This window comes from Geotrypetes seraphini, chromosome 3, assembly GCF_902459505.1.
Source record: "Geotrypetes seraphini chromosome 3, aGeoSer1.1, whole genome shotgun sequence".
Taxonomy (NCBI): domain Eukaryota; kingdom Metazoa; phylum Chordata; class Amphibia; order Gymnophiona; family Dermophiidae; genus Geotrypetes; species Geotrypetes seraphini.
Window position 1 is genome coordinate 339500499 of NC_047086.1, and position 20964 is coordinate 339521462.

Here is a 20964-nt window from a genome sequence, read left to right on the forward strand (position 1 = left end):
TGTTGTTTCTTCTCCGTTTACTTACTGATCTTATGTAGTGGTTTGTTGCTGTGTGTAGGGTAGATTTCAAGGTTGACCACATAGCCTCCACATCATTAGTCACCGCTTGGTGTTGCAGTGCTTGATGGACAAAATCTCCCATGCGTTTAAAGTCCGTGCCTCGAAAGTTGAGTACTTTTGTTGTCATGCTTGATCTAGAGAAACCCTTTTTGAGGTTGAACCATATCATATTGTGGTCGCTGGTGGCTAGCTTATCGCCTACCGAGACCTCCGAGATGCTTTCTCCGTTGGTGAGCACCAGATTCAGTATCACTTGGGCCCTAGTAGGCTCCAGCACCAATTGCTTGAGTCGTGCTCCCCTTATGGAGGAAAGCAGCCTTCTGCTGCCGCTGGTAGATGCTGAAAGTGCGTTCCAATCTGCATCTGGCATATTGAAATCCCCTAGCAGTACTGTATCCCCTCGTAAGGTGATATTCTCAATGTCATTGATTAATTCAGTGTCCTTGTCTTCCTGCTGTCTTGGAGGTCTGTATATTACACCAATGTACAGGCATTTTTCGTTCCCTCTGGCCAGGTTAACCCAGAGGGATTCCCCGGTGTTCTTGACATCTGTGATTCTCGTAGTTTTGATGCCCTCTCTTGTGTATAGTACCACCCCTCCCCCTACCTTGCCTTCTCTGTCTTGGCGAAGCAAGTTGTAACCCGGTATAGCCATATCCCACCCATGAGAGTCCGTGAACCAAGTCTCAGAAATTGCTACTACATCTTCTCTCTCCATGTCCACCTTCGATCTACCCTGTGTCCTTGTCCCTTTGTACCCCTGTGATCAGTATTGCCCTTCAATGTCCCCATCCCTTCTGTGTCTCTGTCCCTATCCTCCCCTCCATGCCTAGCATCTCCTCTCTGTGCATCATCTTATTATTCTTTTCTGCCCATACACCCCCACCCTGTGGCTTGCATAACTCCCTCTATTCCTTGTTGTCCCTTTGCAATCCACATCTCTCCATCCCGAATCCAGTGTTCCTCCCACCCCCCTCCCGATCCAGTCTCTCTCTCCCTCTCCTTCTCCAGTGCCCTCCCCCCAGTCCAGCACTACCTTTCCCTCTTCCACTCTGTCCAGCAGCACCTCTCCTTCTCCCTTTTCTGTCCCCAGTCCAAAAGCACCTTTCCCTCTCACCTCTCCTGCCCCCCCATCCAACAGCATACCTCTTTCTCACCTCCTCTGCCCCAGGCCAGAAGCACCTATCACCTCTCCCCCCACCACCCAGGTCCAGCAGCACCTCCTCTCCCTCTCCCCACCATCCATCTCCAGCAGCCCTCACCTTCTCTCTTCTCTTCTCCTCTCCCAGTCCAGCAGCACCTCTCCCTTCCTCTTCCCCCCACTAGAGCAGTATCTCTCCCTTCCCCTCTGACTAGCAGCAGATCCCTCGCCCCCCTCTCGAATGGCAGCAGAACCACCTTCCCCTCCCCACTAGCAGCAGAATCCCCCTCCCAATTAGCAACAGAACACCCCTTCCCTTTCCCCCCACTAGCAGCAGAATCTTCCTCCCAATAAACCGTATACGGTAACCCCCTTCCCTTCCCACAATTAGCAGCAGAATCCCCTCTCCCTTTCCCCTCAAATAGTAGCAACTGTTTCTTTATTGTAACTTGCTTGCACAGCCAGCATCAGCCCAGCGATTCTCCCTGATAGCCTCGGGGCCTGTGCTTGGCCAAACCCACCTCCGATGATGAAACTTCCTCTTTATTCGGAGGCAGGCCCGGCCTAGCACAGGCCCCCCAGGTTGTCAGAGAGAATTGTTGAGCTGACACTATCTGTGCAGGCAAGTTACAATAAAGAAACAACTGCTGCCAGTCAGGGAGGAGAGGTGCTGCCACTAGTCTGGAGTAGGGGAGACAAAACGATAACTGTGGCGGCAGCAGAAGACATCCTGCCACAGATAAGCATACCCCCTGGTGTATGCATACCATGTGTTGGAAACCCCTAGGCTTTAAGATTTGCTAGGCAGATGATTTACATTAGCATCAAACAATTACGTACAATCTATCCATGCATGGCAAATTTTAAGCATGTATTAATCAAAATTACTACCTAAATCCCAACGTACGTTATACATAACAATCCAAAAACTTACATGCAGTCAACTCTCAGGTGGACAATGTAGGAACTTTTCTGTGCCTTGATGGACAGCCTGTGAAGCAAGGCGGGGGGGGGGGGGGAGAGAGGAAATATTAGTTATGATTAACTTGGAAACCTGAAGTGCATACATGCAGAGCAGCGTCACGGTCAACAGCAGAGGTGGGAGATGAACCCAGGAATTCCTACCTACTATGATGCATCATAACCTCTTCACTACACCATCCACCCTCTTTAATTTTAATTAGGGCTGCCAAGAGTACAGGCAAGCAACTGAGCCAGCAGATAAGGAAAATAAAGGTCAGTGATTAACAGAATCCATTTCAGGTATTTATTCCTTTGTAATTGAAGTTTTCACTGTAATTCTGAATGTTTTTTAATGAGCTCAGTTGCTTTGTGACAGTGGCCACCCAGGTGCTCTACTGCTCTCTTTGTTAAAATGATTATATCTCCCCAAACAGCAAGTGGGCACAATTTCAGTAATCCTGTCTTCTTTAAAACTGTGGGGCCGAGGCAATAAAGTGTGCTAGGCTTTGCATGCAGCTTTAGCTCACAATTTTGTGGGCACACAATGTAAAAAGGAGTTTTACACAGGAGCTAACTGTGCGCAAAGCCTCCAGGGGCCATCATCACAAAGCGCATTTTACTCCCATGGCAACGAAGACAGCAGTTATTCAGTGCAGATGCAGAGAAGCATATAGAGGACCCCAATGGCTGAGCGCAAGGCTTCCTAACATTGGGTTTTCAATGCAGATCCTGGGGAACAATAAAAGGGTAGCTCGTTCTTCTGGGGTCAAAGCAAATTCTGGACATTCTAAAAGCTTGCCCAACTTGACACTTAGGGGCACAAAGTTATATATCCAAGTTATAGAATAAGGTCAGTTATACACACAGGACTAGATTCAATAAATGGCACCCAAATTTGAGCACTGTAAAAATGTGCAGCGAGGGGCTGACTCTGTAAGCGGCGCCTGTTGTGGCAGGCGCCTACAAAACGGGCACCTGCCGCATGTCAAACACCAACAGGCACTGCTTCCAGAATTGGGGTTGACGGGACCCTAGACGCCAGGGTTTCATAAGCTTACATGTCCAGCGCCTAGGGTCCCGTCAAAATCACAGTCAGCGCCGCCCCCTGACCACGCCCACTTCCAGACTGCGACGTCATTATGCACCACTAGTCGCCAGGAACCTAGATGCCAATCCCATAGGAAGTGTAGCAGTGCCTTTTTTGTCGTCGTTATTACTTTTAAATTGGTTTTTAAATGACACGGTCAATTACTGCGTCATTTAGCACCAATTAAAATAATTAAGTTAGGCGGCAGTAGGACATCTACTGCCGTCTAACTTTCAGCATCCTTACGAGAATCTGGGCCTGAGTGCTATTGTATAAATGGCACCCAGAGTTGGGCGCCATTTATAGAATAGCGCATAGAGCAAGATCCACGTCCAACTTTTGGCATGAGGATTTACACCAACTAAGACCTGATGTAAACCCTTACAAGTAAATTAGGTGCAGATCCCTCAAATTCTAAAATACTGCACATAGCTTTACTGAACGCCCCGACACCCCATGCCTCTTCCATAGCTACACCCCCTTTTCAGTTGTGTACTAAAAGATTTACGCACGCATCTTTATAGAACATCACTTAGCAAGAAGCGAATGTAAATTCAAATTGCTTTCAATTAATGCCAATAATTGATTGCTCATGCTTAATTATTGACGCTAATTGGCTTGTTACTCAATTGCATGTGCAAACTGAGTGCGTACCCAGATGTGTGTGTGCAATTTTGAGCACCATATATAGAACTTAATCCCCTTTTACAAAGCCCTGAAGCTCTTTAAATCTCTTTGGGCTTCAGTGCAGTTACCACAGTGGAAGCCGCTAGTGTGGCTTTGCAAAAGGTGGGGGTTATTAATCAGATGCTAATTAGGTTAAATTACCAATTATTGGCCATAGGTTTCAGGCGGTGTACTGTATAAATTTTAAATATAAAATAATTAGCATTTACATGCATAACTGTTCTTAGATGGTATTCTACAAAATGTGCACACATTTTTCATAGTGCACAACTGTAATGGAAGCATGAACCAGGGAGGGTATAGGAAAGCTGGTATCATGCCTGACACTTAAATGCATATCTTATAGAATACTTTTAATTGCGTGCCTGACTGCCTATATTTAGGCAAAAGCATTTATACCAGCCATTTAGCTAGCTAAATGCTCACACTTAAAGGTAGCTGCATCACTCTGGCCTTATGATCTCGGAGACCAACTTTAGGTGAGCTATAATGACCCCCTGGGTATTGGCATTATGACTTGCATGCGCATAGCTTCTGTACATAAATAATAATACTACAAAACTGTCTGCACAGAATAGTATTCCAGATATAGGCAGATATATGTGCATAGAACCAGAGTTCTGATACTATTTTCTCATGCACACAGAATATAGCTGCCACTAGAGCAAAACTGTGTACATCCCATCTGCTTTTCTACTTTAGCTCAGGCCTTTTTGCAAACAACCTATTTGCATTCAATTTGCTTAATGCATTGGAGAGTAATATTATTCTTTTACACATGCATTACAAAACCCTGCGCTGAGCTTTAGAGCGGAGTCCTAATACATGGCTTTTCTACAAAAGCCTCCAGGGGGAGCTGCTGCCGCTGCTTGTTTTAAATACATAGGGCAGTTACCCTCCACTGAACTCCAATTACAAGGTAGCACAAAGTAAACCATACTCCCAGTGCCTCATTTAATTCCAAACTAGAAGGGAGCAAACACCATCTTCATCTCGCTCAACACCTCTCAGCTCAGAAGCAGTAATATTACAAAATCTCAAAGACCTCCCCTACTTCTCCAGAGTCATGAATCAATCTGTTTGCTATTTTCCTTGACCAAAAGAATCCATGGATGACATTCCAAACAAATGGATACCATCTATTTTCTTCTTGCTGTACTTACTTTAACCAATATAATCTTTTTGTTACCTTTACTGCTTTTTTATAAATATGCCTGTCTTAACCTTCCAAAAGAACACAGAATAATAAAACAATACGTTCTATAACTGAGACATCCCTCAATTCATCTCCAATAATCAAGACTGCACAATAGAATACCCAATATCAGTTCTGTACTACAAACTTCATTGCACCACTCCAAAAGCCCAGGAAAACAAATATACAGTATCTTAAGATGTTTCTTAAACTGACAACAGACATACTTTTAGAATATGCAACGGTGGATCCTCCAGCACTGCTATTCTATTATCGATCAGTGTACCTCAAAGGCTGTCTAAGGACCTCTCCTTTTCTCCATCTATACTCACTCCCTCAGTGCACTGACTTCCTCCCATGGTTTTCAGTATCACTTACTTTTTTTTTTTTTAATAAATCTTTATTGATTTTTAAACTTTGACAGTGAAATACAATTACTTGAACATAAATATTTCATAAAACGCACTATTAAATACACAACTTATACATAAAACAATCATTTTCTCCCCCCTCCTACCAATGCTGATGACTCCACACCAGATATCTGTACAGATTCTCTCTGCAAGAAACTCCCCAACCCCTAACCGTCCCATTTGTTCTGTCTGTCCTAATTAGATTGTAAGCTCTTCTGAACAGGGACCATCTATTACATGTTAAATGTACAAGGCTGCTTATGCCTTTCAGAGCTATAGAAATGATAAATAGTAATGAGGAGGAGGAGGAGCAGCTCTTTGCATCAAGCACACACATATAACCTCTTGCCAACTAGGAAATAATCATGCATGTGATACTCAGTGCAAAAGAATGGATAGCACCCTTCTTGCTGCTGGACTACTGCTCTGTCTCTTAGTAGTACTGAGCTGTTTAATGAAACTTTGTTAAAGTACTAGGAATATTAGACTCATATAGTCTTTTAGGATTATACTGTGTGCTTTATGTAGTGTTTGATTCTTAGCAAATAATGAAATGTTGCCTGATTCAAGGAAAAAAAATTCAATTTGATTCAGCCTATTGAATTGAATTTTCGATTCGATTTACCTGCCCTTTGTTTTTTTCAAACGTCCTTGTGCATTTACTTTGTAGCTTTTCCACCCACCCCACTTTTTCCTTTCCAACCCCATACCGGTGCTGAGGTATAAACATAGCTGGCAGGTTACACATTTCAAATCTGACATACTGTAATCACAAAATAGAAAATAAAATGATTTTTTCTACCTTCCACTGCCATATCCAACATTTGTTTCTTTCCCACTGTTAACATCTCTCTCTCTCTCTCTCTGCCTGCCTTATGCCCTGGATCAAACCTCTCTATCCCCCACCATGCAGCATCTTTCCCTTCCTCCCCTCAATTATGATGTGCAACATTTCTTTCTGTCTCCTCATGCACCATCTTTCCCTGCCCTCCACCCTATATCCAACATTTCTCCCTCTGCTCTCCATGCATGTCTCCCTCCCCTCCACCATATACAGGATTTCTCTCTCTCACCCCTTCCTACCTATTCTCTCCCTTCCTCTCCTCCAACCCAATTCTTCCTCTCTCTCCTAATGTGCAGCATCTTTCCTCCCCTCCCACCCATTCCCCTGTTTAGCAGCTTTCCATCCCTCCCATCCCCCTGTGCAGCAGCACCCCACCAACTCTCCCACCATGAGATCTGACATACTTCCAAGGGCTCCTAAAGCAGCAGTGGTGGTGGACGGTCAGCAGTGGCATCGTTCTGAACGAGCTACTCGCAGCCTGTCCCTTTAGGGCAGTGATCTCAAACTCAAACCTTTTGCAGGGCTACATTTTGGATTTGTAGGTACTTAGAGGGCCTCAGAAAAAAAAAAAAAGTTAATGTATTATTAAAGAAATGACAGTTTTGCATGAGGTAAAACTTTATAGTTTATAAATTTTTCCTTTTGGCTAAGTCTTAATAATAATAATATTGTAATTTATAGCTAAAGAGACATATGTTTTATTTTACTTTTGTGATTATGATAAACATACCGAGGGCCTCAAAATAGTACCTGATGGGCCGCAAGTTTGAGACCACTGCTTTAGGGCTTCCTTCTGTCATGTCATCAGTGACATAGCAAAGGGAAGGCCCCAGTGGGGCATGCCGCAAGCAGCCCATTCAGAACAATGTCGCTGCTGACTGTCCACCACCGTGGCTGCTTTAGGAGGCCTCGGAGGCATGTAAGATCCACCGGGGAGGGGGGAGAAAAGGGGGGTATTGGTCGCTGAATCAGTGAGTTCGATTTTCTCAGACGATGAATCGATTTGAATCAGCGAATCAAGCAACACTAATAAACACTCCTCCTGTTATCTCTATCTTTCTATTTTATGCAATTTTAAGAAATTAATGAAAAAGTATTTGTTTTGTAAGATAAAATATGGGAATTGAAGCTTTAATATCCCCCCCTTTACTAACGCGTAGCGTGGGTTCTAGCACCGGCAGCAGTGGTAACTGCTCTGACGCTCACAGGAGCGTTGGAGCAGTTACTGCTGTTGCCGGCGCTAAAACCCGTGCTATGCATTAGTAAAGGGGGGGGGGTATATTCATAGGAGCTGGTCGCTGATATGTTTTTTGTTTGTTAGATTTGTTAATTGTATGTGATGTGATAATATTATGTATGTACATTTTGGAACCCGCTTTGTATAAAGCGGGATATAAATCAATAAACTATAAACTATCTCTAGTAGAAAGTTCAAGTATAAAACTATGGGGAAAAGGCTTTAATAATATGGAAACTAGCTAACAAGTTTGCTCTTTAAAAATGTAAACTGCCTTTATAAAGGAGCCTCAAATTATCAAAGCACAGAGCAAAATAATGTTCACTTACCCAGAGAAATGTCCTATTCTCCTCTCCGCTGCTGTCAATGGTGAAAATAATTTATTTGGGGAAGGGGGGGGGGGGATACACTTAAAAGATGCTTTGAAGAAAACATCTCCTAGATGGAAAAGCTTTGCGTGCAGAGGAATGTAAATGGTTTTTTGTGTATCAGCAGTCAGAGCTGAAGTTGTAGCCTCTCCTGCACCCGACAGAACCCCTTTAATTGATTTTTACAAATTCATTGTGCACCCTTTAGGGCTGACAGGCCAAATCATGAAACCCTACTGAGCCTTGGGTTATGCACGGTACCTATATTTTGCACTGATGGGCGCAAAAGCAAAGCCCACTCGCTCCTACCCCCATTGCCCCTACTAGGACCACCAGGGAAACAATTTGGTGGGTGGGGAGGGGGGCAACTTACATCACATAAGGGAGGGGTTGGGGTGTTTACAGTCTCACAGGCAGGGGACAAGGAAGGAGGAGAACTTTGTGGGGGTCAGAAGGGGGATCGGGGGGGGGCTAGGAATTAAAAAAAGCTACTTATGCAGGTCCTGGCTAATATTCAGTGCCCACATAATTTAGCTTTTAATTCCTAAGTCCCCCTCAACACCCCTCTTGGCCTCTCCCCAAAGCCATCCCTCACTGCCACTTTTTGTTGGTTGATCTGTGGTGAAATTCAGCAGCACCATCTGGTTAAATGCTTTTGAATATCACACTTAGTTGGTAATAAGCGATTTAACCAGGCAGGAGAGACTCCTGCCCAGTTAAACCACTTTAAATGGCAGCTGGAATATATCTGGGGAAGTACAAAAGAAGTGTACTACAGTAGACTCTCAGTTATCTGGCACCCATGGGGATTGGTGGATGCCGGATAACTGTAGTTTCTGGTTGTTTGAGAGTTACTGTAAAAATAGATTGGTCTCCCTTCCCACCTCACTCTATCAGTCCCCTACCCCCACTTGTAGGTCCAGCATTCAGAGCAATGAGACCTAACACGCCTCTCTCCCTCCAGCCCCCCAAAGCAGTCCTGACAACCCCTCCTCCCTTCCCTCCCTTAACCAAAGCAGCAGAGCCAGTTCTGACAACAATCCCTCCTCCCTCCCTTAGCCGAAGCAGCAGAGCCAGCCCAGACACCCCCTCCCTCCTACGAAGCAGTGGCAGCAGCCATTGAGCAGAGAAAGCACCGTAAACAGGCTGCTTCCAGCCATCCCCAACAGGATGCTTCCTCTGCTCACAGGGTGCTGTTACTTCTTTGGATGAGGGAGGGGGGTTGTCAGGACCAGCTCTGCTGCTTCAGGTAAGAGAGTGAGGGAGAGAGCAGGTTGTCAGGACCGGCTATGCTGCTTTGGGTAAGGGAGGGAGGTGGGTTGTCAGGACCGGCTGTTTGCAGCTTCTGGGGCAGGAGGGAGGGAGGGAGGAAGATCTGTAGCTGCTGCAGATGCTTCAGGAGCTGGAGAGAGGATTTGTGGCTGCCATGGATACTTTGGGAGTTGGAGGGAGGGGGGTTGTTGGGTCAGGAGCATGACTTTGGACGTTGTGTGAGGAGCACGGGAAACAATGTTTTGTTTTTCTGCCAGCAATTTTTTTTGCTGGTTGGTTGAGTGTCAGTTGAATACCAGTTAACTGAGATTCTACTGTAGCTTGAATTGTTGGCATTTAATGGCTTGCTTCATTAAGACAAGTCCAAGGTACTGTTATTTCCTTTTCCTAGTCAGTCTTTTAAAGTTGCAGCCACTTGTTTTGGTTGCAGGAAAAAAACAAAACCCTCATCTAACCTTTCTACGCTGCCCTAAACCTAGCAGTAAATATCTCACATTGTGCATGTGTTAAAAGCTACAGTCTACCTCTGTGCATTGGGGGAAGAATATCTCACAGCCTTATTACTATTCATTTTAAAATTGCATGTACCATGCAAATTAACTTCTGCACTGTGCACACCTTATGGTAATCATGTCTGTTTGAGGTAGTTTTATGCATCAGTCCCAAGGAGGGAGCATCAAAAGATAAGGTATTTGGCCATAGAAGTATTTGAAGTGCTATCTTTTCATAGGCAGAGATGCTGTTTGCCTTCTGATACATTTGTTCTCTTTTGCTCCCCTTGAGTCTTTTTTGGATGATTAAAGTAATTATTTTGCTTAACACCACAGCAATGCATACAGAAATGAAGAGATGATAGATAGGGCAGACAGATGTACAATTTGGCCTTTATCTGCCATCATGTTTCTAAGTTACCCAGTTTCAGGATGGAGACCTTTTGTCCTCTCCTGGTTTTGAACTTACTTCCCAACGTAACATAGTAGATGACGGCAGATAAAGACCCGAATGGTCCATCCAGTCTGCCCAACCTGATTCAATTTAAATTTATTTTTTTTTTTCCTTCTTAGCTATTTCTGGGCAAGAATCCAAAGCTTTACCCGGTACTATGCTGGGGTTCCAACTGCCAAAATCTCTGTTAAGACTTACTCCAGCCCATCTACACCCTCCCAGTCATTTAAGTCCTCCCCTGCCCATCCTCCACCAAACGGCCATACACAGACACAGACCGTGCAAGTCTGCCCAGTAACTGGCCTAGTTCAATATTTAATATTATTTTCTGATTCTAAATCTTCTGTGTTCATCCCACGCTTCTTTGAACTCAGTCACAGTTTTACTCTCCACCACCTCTCTCGGGAGCGCATTCCAGGCATCCACCACCCTCTCCGTAAAGTAGAATTTCCTAACATTGCCCCTGAATCTACCACCCCTCAACCTCAAATTATGTCCTCTGGTTTTACCATTTTCCTTTCTCTGGAAAAGATTTTGTTCTACGTTAATACCCTTTAAGTATTTGAACATCTGAATCATATCTCCCCTGTCTCTCCTTTCCTCTAGGGCACAGGTGTCAAAGTCGGTCCTCGAGGGCCGCAATCCAGTCAGGTTTTCAGGATTTCCCCAATGAATATGCATGAGATCTATTAGCATACAATGAAAGCAGTGCTTGCAAATAGATCTCATGCATATTCATTGGGGAAATCCTGAAAACCCGACTGGATTGCGGCCCTCGAGGAGGGACTTTGACATCCCTGCTCTAGGGTATACATATTCAGGGCTTCCAGTCTCTCCTCATATGTCTTCTGGCGCAAGCCTCCTATCATTTTCGTCGCCCTCCTCTGGACCGCCTCAAGTCTTCTTACGTCTTTCGCCAGATACGTTCTCCAAAACTGAACAAAATACTCCAAGTGGGGCCTCACCAATGACCTGTACAGGGGCATCAACACCTTCTTCCTTCTACTGACTACGCCTCTCTTTATACAGCCCAGAATCCTTCTGGCAGCAGCCACTGCCTTGTCACACTGTTTTTTCGCCTTTAGATCTTCGGACACTATCACCCCAAGGTCCCTCTCCCCGTCCGTGCATATCAGCTTCTCTCCTCCCAGCATATAACGTAGTGTGGGATTTGTAATGCCTGATTCAGCCCTTTGAACTCAGTGCTGCAAAAATCCCACATGCACCAGTATGAGGTGAAATCCAAGACTATTCCAAAAACTCCATTCTGGAACCGGTAACTTGACATTTCTGGTGCATATAAAGCTTTTGAACATCCCTTTATTTGTATGCAAAGATTCCAAACCCAATAACAATATTCTCTTTATTCATTTAAGATAAGCAGAATATTTATTCATATTAATACCATTTTATTACTTTAGAAAATTTTTATGGAGAGTTGAGAGGGTGGAGCCTAATACTCTTTCATAGGCCTTGGGTAAAAGTTACACTGAATGAGTGGAGAGGAGAAAATGATGACGATGTAAAAGCAAGAGGAAAAAAAGCCAGACATCAATGCACGGGTGTTTCAAATGAATTTTTCAAAAAAAATCTGCATGGCACGCTCGTGTATGCTAGAAAGAGAATTGCAACATGAGGGGGAAAAAAATCCAGGTCCGATGATAAAGCAAGGTAGTAAAACCACACAATCGCCCTCGAGCTCGACCCTCTTCCAGCAATACTCACTACCATTACCGAGCACGACCAGCCCCCAAGTCCCATGCTACCCGGCACTCACCGCCGGCTCCCAGGCTTTTTCCATGCAGCGCTCCCGTGCCGGCGACTTCTCGTTCTCCCCTAAGAGTTCAATCACTAGCTAGGCTGAAAGCTCCGCCCCTCGCTTTACTCAGGCCTAGCAACAGGCGCGCGGAGGAGAGCTTCACGAAAGTCACTTAACAACTAGACCAGCTGCAGCCAGCCCCTCCCCTTTTCGCACGCGCTCCTCGCAGTTGATTTTCTCGTGCACTGCTTTCTCTTGCTATTGTGAAACGCTTCCTCCTGCCTCTAGCAGCTTTCAGCATGCTTTACTCCAGGAAGTCAACTGTTCCTCTTCCGAGTTGGACTTTCTCCTCCCTTTGGTGACGTTCTGTCAGCAGTTATGTTGCCTACAAGTGTACGAACTGTCTAGTCAACATTTCTTGAATCCGAACCTTTTACCCAGTGTCACCTCTCACCTCTAAGGTCTATTTAGTACCCAGAGCCATATTTGGGGCGATTTCGCTTTACCTTTGCTGCTTTTAACTGTAACATACTTTAAAAGGCGTAGCTGTGTTAATTGTGGAAACAAACTTGACACAAGCAGGTAGCACCTTATAGATTTAACACATTTATTGAGGCTAGATTGTGAGCCTTCGGGTCAGTTAGGGAATTTCTAAGTACCTTTTTTCATTTATTTCAATTTTTATTGTATATTTATGGTATCTATACTGTAAACCGCTTTGAACCTCACCGTATAGCGGTATACAAGAAATAAAATTATTATTATTGGTTAGTCTATAAGGTGCTACCTGCCTCTGTCTATAATAAAATACATATAAAGCTACTCAGAACTAGTGGTCCAAACATCCACAAACGTAACGTCTGAAAAAATAACCAGAAAGAACGCCAGCAAAGAACTTTTTTTTTCTTCCTTTTAACAGCTGGGAGGGAAGCGCAGGGATATCTGAAGTTCCACTAGAGCATTTCGGAAGTTGTAGTTTAATGTGGATTTGGCGTGCATTGAACTACTAACACTCCTGTGTTGAGAGAAACTACAAGTCCCTTCCGAGGAGCGTAGGGAGGGGAGGCGTGCGCACTTTCGCTCGTCGCTAAAGCCTCGCGGTTTTTCCAGTCTTTTCTGGTCCGTGTAGAGGTGACCTGCAGCAGCGCGGGAGTGTATTTGGTTAAGGTGCTGGCGTATAGGAACAAGAACTTCTTGCAGAATGGTTAGTAATTATGGGGTGTGGGACAGGCGTAGTTAAGTACAGTGTTGCCTTTTCTCTGGTATTCTTTGTTACAGGGTAATTAAGGAGCTTGCTGTGGAATTAACTTGATCGTGCCTTGTTAGGATAAATTTATACAGACGCTTTGTAGTTAAATCTACTGAAATCGTGTGACGTAAATACTGGAAAATCCTTAAAAATAAATTTGAAAATTATGCTTTTATTTTTGGAGTGAGGTTATTTAATATTTTAATTAATCCCCCCCCCGCCTCCCCCAGTGGTTTGATGAAGCACCAAAATCAAACATCGCTTGAAACGTGTAGGGTTCATTAAATGGGAAACGTCATAGGTTATGATGACTCATTCGTGTTTTTAACGTCAGTAGCTGTACAGTGTTACAGAAGTATGGGTGCACATATGTAATTAGAGAACGAGGTTGGGTACATTGACATCACTGACTTCTATAAGGTATCATACACTAACTTTCTCCTCACCCCCCCCCTCCCCAATAATAGATATCTCTTTATTGCCCAATAAATAACTACACAAATGAAGAAAAACTTATTCCTTCTCATACTATGCTGTTGCAGTGGATGCTTGCTGTTCATGAGAGATAGCATTGACACTAAGATTTACCTCTATCTATTGGAGTTTTTCTGTTTGTAGGATGAAATCTGATATGGCCACATTGCTCCTAATCAGGCTGGTTCTATGGGCAATAACGACCATGACTTTTTTGAGTTCTTGTTTCTTGGTGCTGTAGTAGTTCTGGACTAATTATAAATATGGATGCTCCAATTATTAAACTATTAATAGCACTATTAATTAATTAAGAGCACTATTTCAACGGAAGAAAAAGCCTCCGGTTTATACTGGCAGAGCATAAATGCTCAAACCTCCTCCACCCACATCATCAGCAAAAAACTTCTGCGGAGAATGTGCTGCTGCCACTATGTTAATTTTAATGCAGGACTAAGATATAAAGCTGCAACGCTAGTTACTGTGCTATGATATAAGAGTGATGTCTTAGTAGCCAGCCATTGTTTCACGGTAAACAACCGTTTCTTCAGGGCTCACAGACTCTCATTTTTTTCACATTTTTACTCGGTCTCGCCATATAGTGCTCTCAGTTCAATAAGTGGAGCATCCATATTTATTATTATTTTTTTACCCACTTCCACCATTTTATATGAACTAGTAGTTCTGGACTAAGCATTAGGCTTTTCATTTTATTTTCTATACCGTTCTCTCAGGGGAGCTCAGAACCAGTTTACATGAATTCAGGTACTCAAGCATTTTTCACTCTCCCGGTGGGCTCACAATCTTATCTAATGTACTTGAGGCAATGGGGGATTAAATGACTTTCCCAGGATCATAATGAGCAGCATGGGTTTGAACCCACAATCTCAGGATGCTGAGGCTGTAACATTAACCACTATGCTGCACTTCCCCCATGATCCTGTTTTAGGTTGGCAGTATTTTAGCGCAGTTCAAAAGTATTTTTTCCTTCTAGCTATTGTAAGAAGATGCTTCTGGAATCTTTATCTGACTTTGCTTTTAACAGCTCACCTTCTGTTCTGGGTGACCTTCCTGGTATACTCTCCTGGCAGAGCGTTTTTATCTAGTGCTGACTGATCTCTGGTGACCGTTGGTATTACAATTGCTGAACAATTCTCCCCTCCCCCTTAGACCCCGTTATATGTATGGCATGTGCAGGTTGTAAGGCCTGATGGGCAGAATTTGATTAAAAAGTTTGGAGGTTTTTCTATTTGTTGATTTATAAAGCTTGGAAATCAAATTCTTAGCAATTTAACTGCCCCTTTTGTTTTTGTAGAATGAATGTGCCAAGATTTTAGAACTCTTGTTTTCTTTTACTTCAGCTACCTCAATTCAAGCAAATAAGGCCCTTAAAAAAAAAAATCCAAACTGAAATTGGAGCCTTGGTGATTGGCATTAGGATTCACAAGTAGTGGGGGGGGGGAGTTAGAGGGGTTATTTCTGCTAATTTAAAACTAATACTAACCACCATTTTTCATTATTGTCTGTATGCCCCATATTTGTGCGTACTTTTTGATCTAGCCTGGGAGTACTCTTGAGCAGTGTTCTTCAACCACCGGTCTGCAAAAATCTCCTGCCTGTCCACGAAGGTCCAGTATCCCCCACAAGCACCGAGGGAAAAAAGGCAGCTCACCGCCAACACCTCGCAGACCACCCAGGCAAAACACCAGTGCAACTGTCTGTTAGCACCGGGCCCGCCAATAGGGAGCTCGCGTGAACCCAGAACTATGGCCAATGAGCAATCCTGGGGCAAAGGCCACTGAAGAGCTGGAGGCGAACAAAGTGGGTGCCACGTGGCAAGTCCGCTGACCGCGCTGCCCGAAGACAGCCATTGTGCATGCACAGAAAGCCATCGCCGCCCCAGCCCGTGCTCTCCTCCCGGTCTTCCCCGGGCCGTCCACAAAAGGAGCGGAAGGTCCCTGCACTCTCAGACATGGCCAAAAGGAATGAAGGTCCTGCTGCTGCAACACACATCATAGAACTGGAGCAGCAAAAGACAGAGCGTGAGACGCGACCTCCCGAGCCCCCAGGTAAGCTGAGGAGGAGAAGTGGGTCCCCGCTACCCAACTGTACCTCTCAGGAAGGTGGGGCCTCGACCTTGCGGGCTGGAGACCAGAGACTTCCCAGACCGGTGAATGGACTGGTCAGACGGCAGCACTGATCGGCAGCCACACAAACAGCACGGGATTATGCACTCCTAAAGTTACACATTGCACCTAGCACTCTGCTCTTCCATCTCTCAAAAAAACATCCTTGACAGTTCTTCCCAAGGTCTGCCAAGCCCTCAGTGAGCCCCAGAACCACTACTCCAGCAATGAAAGACCAATGCAAAAAGGTCCAAAAAAAAGTGGAAAACCTGCACCTTCTTCCAATCCCAAAATGAAAACATCTGACCAAAACAACATTGAATCCTCTTGTGACCAATCGGCACCCAGATTCTACTCAAAATCTGCTTAACTCCATGCCACCCGTGGTGTGCCTGGAAAACTGCTTTAAAAAACCAAATATTGTAGCCTCCTAATAGGAAAAGTAACCCCCGGTAGCGGCACCTGAGTCCACACCAGTGCTCCTCAACCGCCGGTCCGCAAAATAATTCCTCCATTTCCGCCAGTCCATAGGTGCAAAAAGGTTGCACACTGCTCTAGAGCAGGCATGTCCAACAGGTAGATTACGCTCTACCTATAGATCACAGAGGAGTCGGAGGTAGATCGCCAGCCCCACTTGGCTCCATCTCTCCAGCAGCTCGCCCCATTGCTAGGAAAGAGCTCGTCTACTGAGGGCTTGCCGCCACTGCTGGTCCTTTGCCTGTCTTTTTCCTGCCTGCAGGTGTATTGGGGGGTGCTTGTTGTTTTCGTGCCAATAGTTTGTGGGTACCCCAGGGGCCGCCCCCTGCGATGATACACCACAGGCCCCGCATCGTACCTGATCTCCTGCCTCTCTGAATCACTCAATCCTGCCCCTGCCTTCTCCAACACTTCTTAAAAGTGTGTTATATACCGGGCGATATCCATTCGCCCGGGCTTTACCTGAATATACTTACCATATTAGTTGTCGTGTGCTGGTCGTTGGTCGCTTTATAGTTCACTTTCATTAAACGTTTTTGGGCAGACAAAATAAAGTGTCAAGATTTTGGCAGGCTTTTCCAATTTTGTTCTAACTTGCCTTCGAATTGGTTCAAACCACTGTGACTTTTGCTTGCCTCTGTAATTTTATTTTGCCTAGCCTTTGCGTTGATTCTACATTGTGTGCAAAATTTATAAAATCACATGTGGTGGTATTTGAACTAGAGAGTTGCACGGGGACAAAAATCCCACCCGTCCCCTCGAGGAATCAAACCCGTTCCCGCGAGGAATCCCCTCCGCCCCCCACCCGTTCCCGTGAGGAATCCCCTCCGTCCCCGCCCATCCCTATAAACTTCAGAAATAGTTATTTCATTTAATTATGCTACTGAATTAAAGGCTCTGGTAGAAACCCATTTACAAATAAGCAAAGAGACTTTATTAATTTGGAAATATTAATTGGGAAGAATACATACTTTGTAAACGGGTTTCTACCAGAGCCTCTAATGTTTATAAATTTTTATCAACACAACTAATATACTACTTTATCCTGAAGCAAAAAAAAAAAAATAGAATTTTTTTTCCTACCTTTGTTGCCTGGTTTCTGCTTTCCTCATGTTCTCATTCAATTCCTTCCATCCACTATCTCTCTTCTCTCTGCGTCTTCCATTTGTTCTGTTACTGTGCCTCTCCCTTTCTCCCCCCTTCCAAATTGATCTGGCACCCATCTTCTTCCCTCCGCTCCTCCCATAGTCTGACATCTGTCTTCTTCCCTGCCAGCGTCTTCGCCCCACTTTCTCTTCCCCATTTCCCTTCAGCGTCTTCTCTCCGCTCTCTCTTCCCCCATTTCCCTTCAGCATCTTGTCCTTCTCCCCGCTCTCTCTTCCCCCATTTCCCTTCAGCGTCTTGTCCTTCTCCCCGCTCTCTCTTCCCCCGTTTCCCTTCAGCGTCTTGTTCCTCTCCACTTTTCCTCCCTTTCTCCATCCCTGCCCTTTACCTTCGTGGCGCTTCCCCGACAGACAACAAAACAGGCCCAGTCCGACAAACCTCCCTGCCCTGAAAGTAGTTGCTGTAAGAAAGTAATTTAGATTCGCGGCTACAGGGCAGGGAGTTTTGTCGAACCGGGCCTGTTGTCAGTTGGTCAGGAGAAAGCGCCACGAAGGTAAGGGGATCTGGCTGGCTCTGCACCCCCCCTAAGGCTGCCCCGGGGCGGACCTCCCCCTCCCGTGGTACGCCACTGCCTTGAATTTTCCCTACCTGCCCTGCCACAGCAAACAGCCGACCGGAAGTCTTCCTGATGTCAGCGCTGACGTCGGAGGGAGGGAGGGCTTTGCTTAAGCCCTCCCTCTGACTTCAGCACTGACATCGTGGAAGACTTATGGGTCGGCTGTGTGCTGCGGCAGGGCAGGTAGGGAAAAGAAGATGAGCCTCGCGGCTCAAATGCATCCAACCCCGCAGGCATGGCTAATGCTGGAAGTGGCATTAAGTGGCCTAAAGCGCTTACAGAGGTGTGATTCACATTAAAGGTATGTGCCAGAAATGTAGGCCTGGAAAACCCTGGCGCCTACCTTTGCCGGAAGCACAGCTCTGTAACCGGCACCGTTGGCGTGATTGACACATGATGGGCGGACACTTTTAAGGTGGCCACTGACAACCGCGCTAGTTAGAGAATCTGGCTCTAATTGCCAATTCTATGATGGCATGTATGCGCCTAACTTTATGCATTAGCAATTATGCCATGTCAAAGGCTGGTGTAAATGATTGCACCTAAAGTAAGCAGATATACACGTAAGTGATAGTATTCTATAACTTATGCATACATCCACAACACATGCCCCCTTTGTAATTGCACACTACAGCACTTAAGTGCTATTCTGTACACTTAACACCAAAATGCAATTGTACGTAAAACTACAAAATAATACCAATTAATGCCATGTAAGAGCTGCTATTAGTACTTAAGGCCAATTGGTGCCTAATTTAACAAAGGTGGAACATAACTGGCACTGTTCTATAACTTACATGCTAAATTTATGAACTAGTCAGAAATTTGGGCCTGCAACTTGATAGAATCCAATCCTTTTGGCTACCCTGAAAACTTAATTGGCTAGTAATTACTCAAGAACAGGGTTGAAAAGCTTACATTTTAGCAGAAACATGCCAGGAAGAGAGGGAAAGATGAAAACTAACTTTATGAAACCAGGAAGAATGGTAAAAGGTTTAGAAGCATTGTGTCAGTGCAAGAAGTTCTGGGTTTGAGGTTCAGGCCAAATAGACCAGTGGCTGCTTGTCGGTTGGAAGGATAGGAACTGACAAGTTACCGAAAAGGGAAAGGATCTTGAAGTAATTATCTTACAGCAGTGTTTTTATCAACCCATGTTTGATGTAAACAGATCTATTATAAAGGATACGAGACTTATGAATAAAAGCATTAACCAATTTAAGAATGCTCGATTTATGTCTACCTCATACTTGCGAACTGAGGTACTGCCTCTCCCTTCCTGTGCCAACTCACTTCTTCCTCCCTTCTTGTCCCAACATGCCCCTCGTCATTCCGCATCCCAAATTTGTGCCTCCCACGGGTGTTTACCTCTGGCTGGCTCCCTCCTCCCAGCCGCACTTTTCTTGGCAAAGCCGCACTATTTTCAGGGGATGTCTTTTTCATTTGCAATGATCTCTCCCTTCCTCTCCTCCACCCCAATTCTTATTCTTTCCTTTCTCTCATGTGCAGCATCTTTCCTCCCCTCTCATTCATCCCTTTGTGCCTTCTCTCTGCAGAATCTTTCTATCCCTCCCTCCCATCCCCGCCCATGCAGCAGAACCACGCTGAACCTCCCAACGCGAGACTGACATACCGCCTTCCAAACAGCAGCATCAGCAGCACTCTAAACAGGCTGCTTCACGGCCTTCTCCCCTGGGGCCTTCCATATGCCGTATCTCATGGTGGGAGGGTTGGCGGGGTTCAGATGAGAGGGAGAGATGTAAAGATGCTGCGCAGGGGAGTGGGTGGGTGGGAGGGTCAGCGGGGTTTGGCTGCATGGCAGGGGGAGACAGGGAAGCGCTGCTGCTGCCGGCAAATCCAGGGATGGTGTCTGGGACATTTAGGTGCGATCTAATTAGGGCTTATTTTGGGGATAAGGTTGATTGCTGAAGCATTAGCAAGAAAAGTTTGCCTTTTTTGTAGATGGCACAAAGATCTATAACAAAGTGGATACACCAAAGAAATAGACCAATTGAGAAGTAATATTTAAAAAATGGAAAACTAGTTGAATGTTTGACAGTTAAGCTTTAATGTAGAGAAGAGCAAACTGATGCATATGAGGAGCAGAAACCCTGGAGGATGGTGAAGAAGAGGCTGCTGTGAATAGACTGGGAGCACTGAAGCTTTGAGATCATTTGATATTATCTCAAGGTAGCAAAAGAAGGAGAACATAAGAATAGCCTTACTGGGTCGCACCAAAGGTCCATCAAGCCCAGTAGCCCGTTCTCACAGTGGCCAATCAGGTCACTAGTACCTGACCAAAACCCAAGGAGTAGCAATATTTCATACTGCTAAAACAGGGCAAGCAGTGGCTTGCCCCATGTCTTTCTCAATAACAGACTATGGACATTTCCTCCACGAACTTGTCCAAACCTTTCTTAAAATCAGCTACACTATCCGCTCTTACGACATCCTCTGGCAACACGTCCCATAGCTTAACTATTCTCGGAGTGAGAAAAAATTTCCTCATTGGTTTTAAAAGTATTTCCCTGTAACTTTGAGTGTCCCCCTAGTCTTTGTCATTTTTGATGGAGTGAAAAATTGATCCATTTGTACCCGTTCTACTCCACTCAGGATTTTGTAGACTTCAATCATATCTCCCCTCAGCCATCTCTTTTCCAAGCTGAAGAGCCCTAACCGTTTTAGTCTTTCCTCATATGAGAGGCGTTCCATCCACTTTACCATCTTGGTCACTCTTCTTTGAACCTTTTCTAGCGCCACTATATCTTTCTTGAGATAAGGAAACCAGAATTGAACACAATACTCCAGATGAGGTCGCACCATGGAGCGATACAGGGGCATTATAACATTCTTAGTCTTGTTAACCATCCCTTTTTTAAAATAATTCCTAGCATCCTGTTTGCTTTTTTGGCTGCCGCTGCCGCATATTGAGCGGAAGGTTTCATCGTATTGT

At 44.9% G+C, this 20964-nt stretch overlaps 2 protein-coding genes across 4 annotated transcripts in view; one reads left to right on the forward strand and one right to left on the reverse strand.

Annotated features, from left to right (window-relative positions):
* WDPCP (WD repeat containing planar cell polarity effector) overlaps positions 1 to 12318 on the reverse strand; it is a 483012-nt gene extending 470694 nt beyond the window's left edge. Inside the window, exons 1-2 of one of the 3 annotated variants that reach the window (XM_033938783.1) lie at positions 11990 to 12314; positions 2136 to 2192 (exon numbers count right to left, since the gene is read on the reverse strand). Coding sequence is in view for 2 of the 3 variants with exons in the window: in XM_033938784.1 (XP_033794675.1) it covers positions 11990 to 12013 (24 nt within the window). In the remaining variant the exon portion in view is untranslated. Of the gene's footprint in view, positions 1 to 2135; positions 2193 to 11989 lie in introns of all 3 variants that reach the window. The other 2 variants (XM_033938784.1, XM_033938782.1) reach the window with 2 other exon arrangements.
* A 700-nt stretch (positions 12319 to 13018) lies between these two features.
* Positions 13019 to 20964, forward strand: part of MDH1 (malate dehydrogenase 1) — an 82566-nt gene continuing 74620 nt past the window's right edge. Inside the window, exon 1 of the mRNA XM_033936044.1 lies at positions 13019 to 13175. Coding sequence (XP_033791935.1) covers positions 13173 to 13175 — 3 coding nt within the window. The 5' untranslated portion in view covers positions 13019 to 13172. The remainder of the gene's footprint in view (positions 13176 to 20964) is intronic.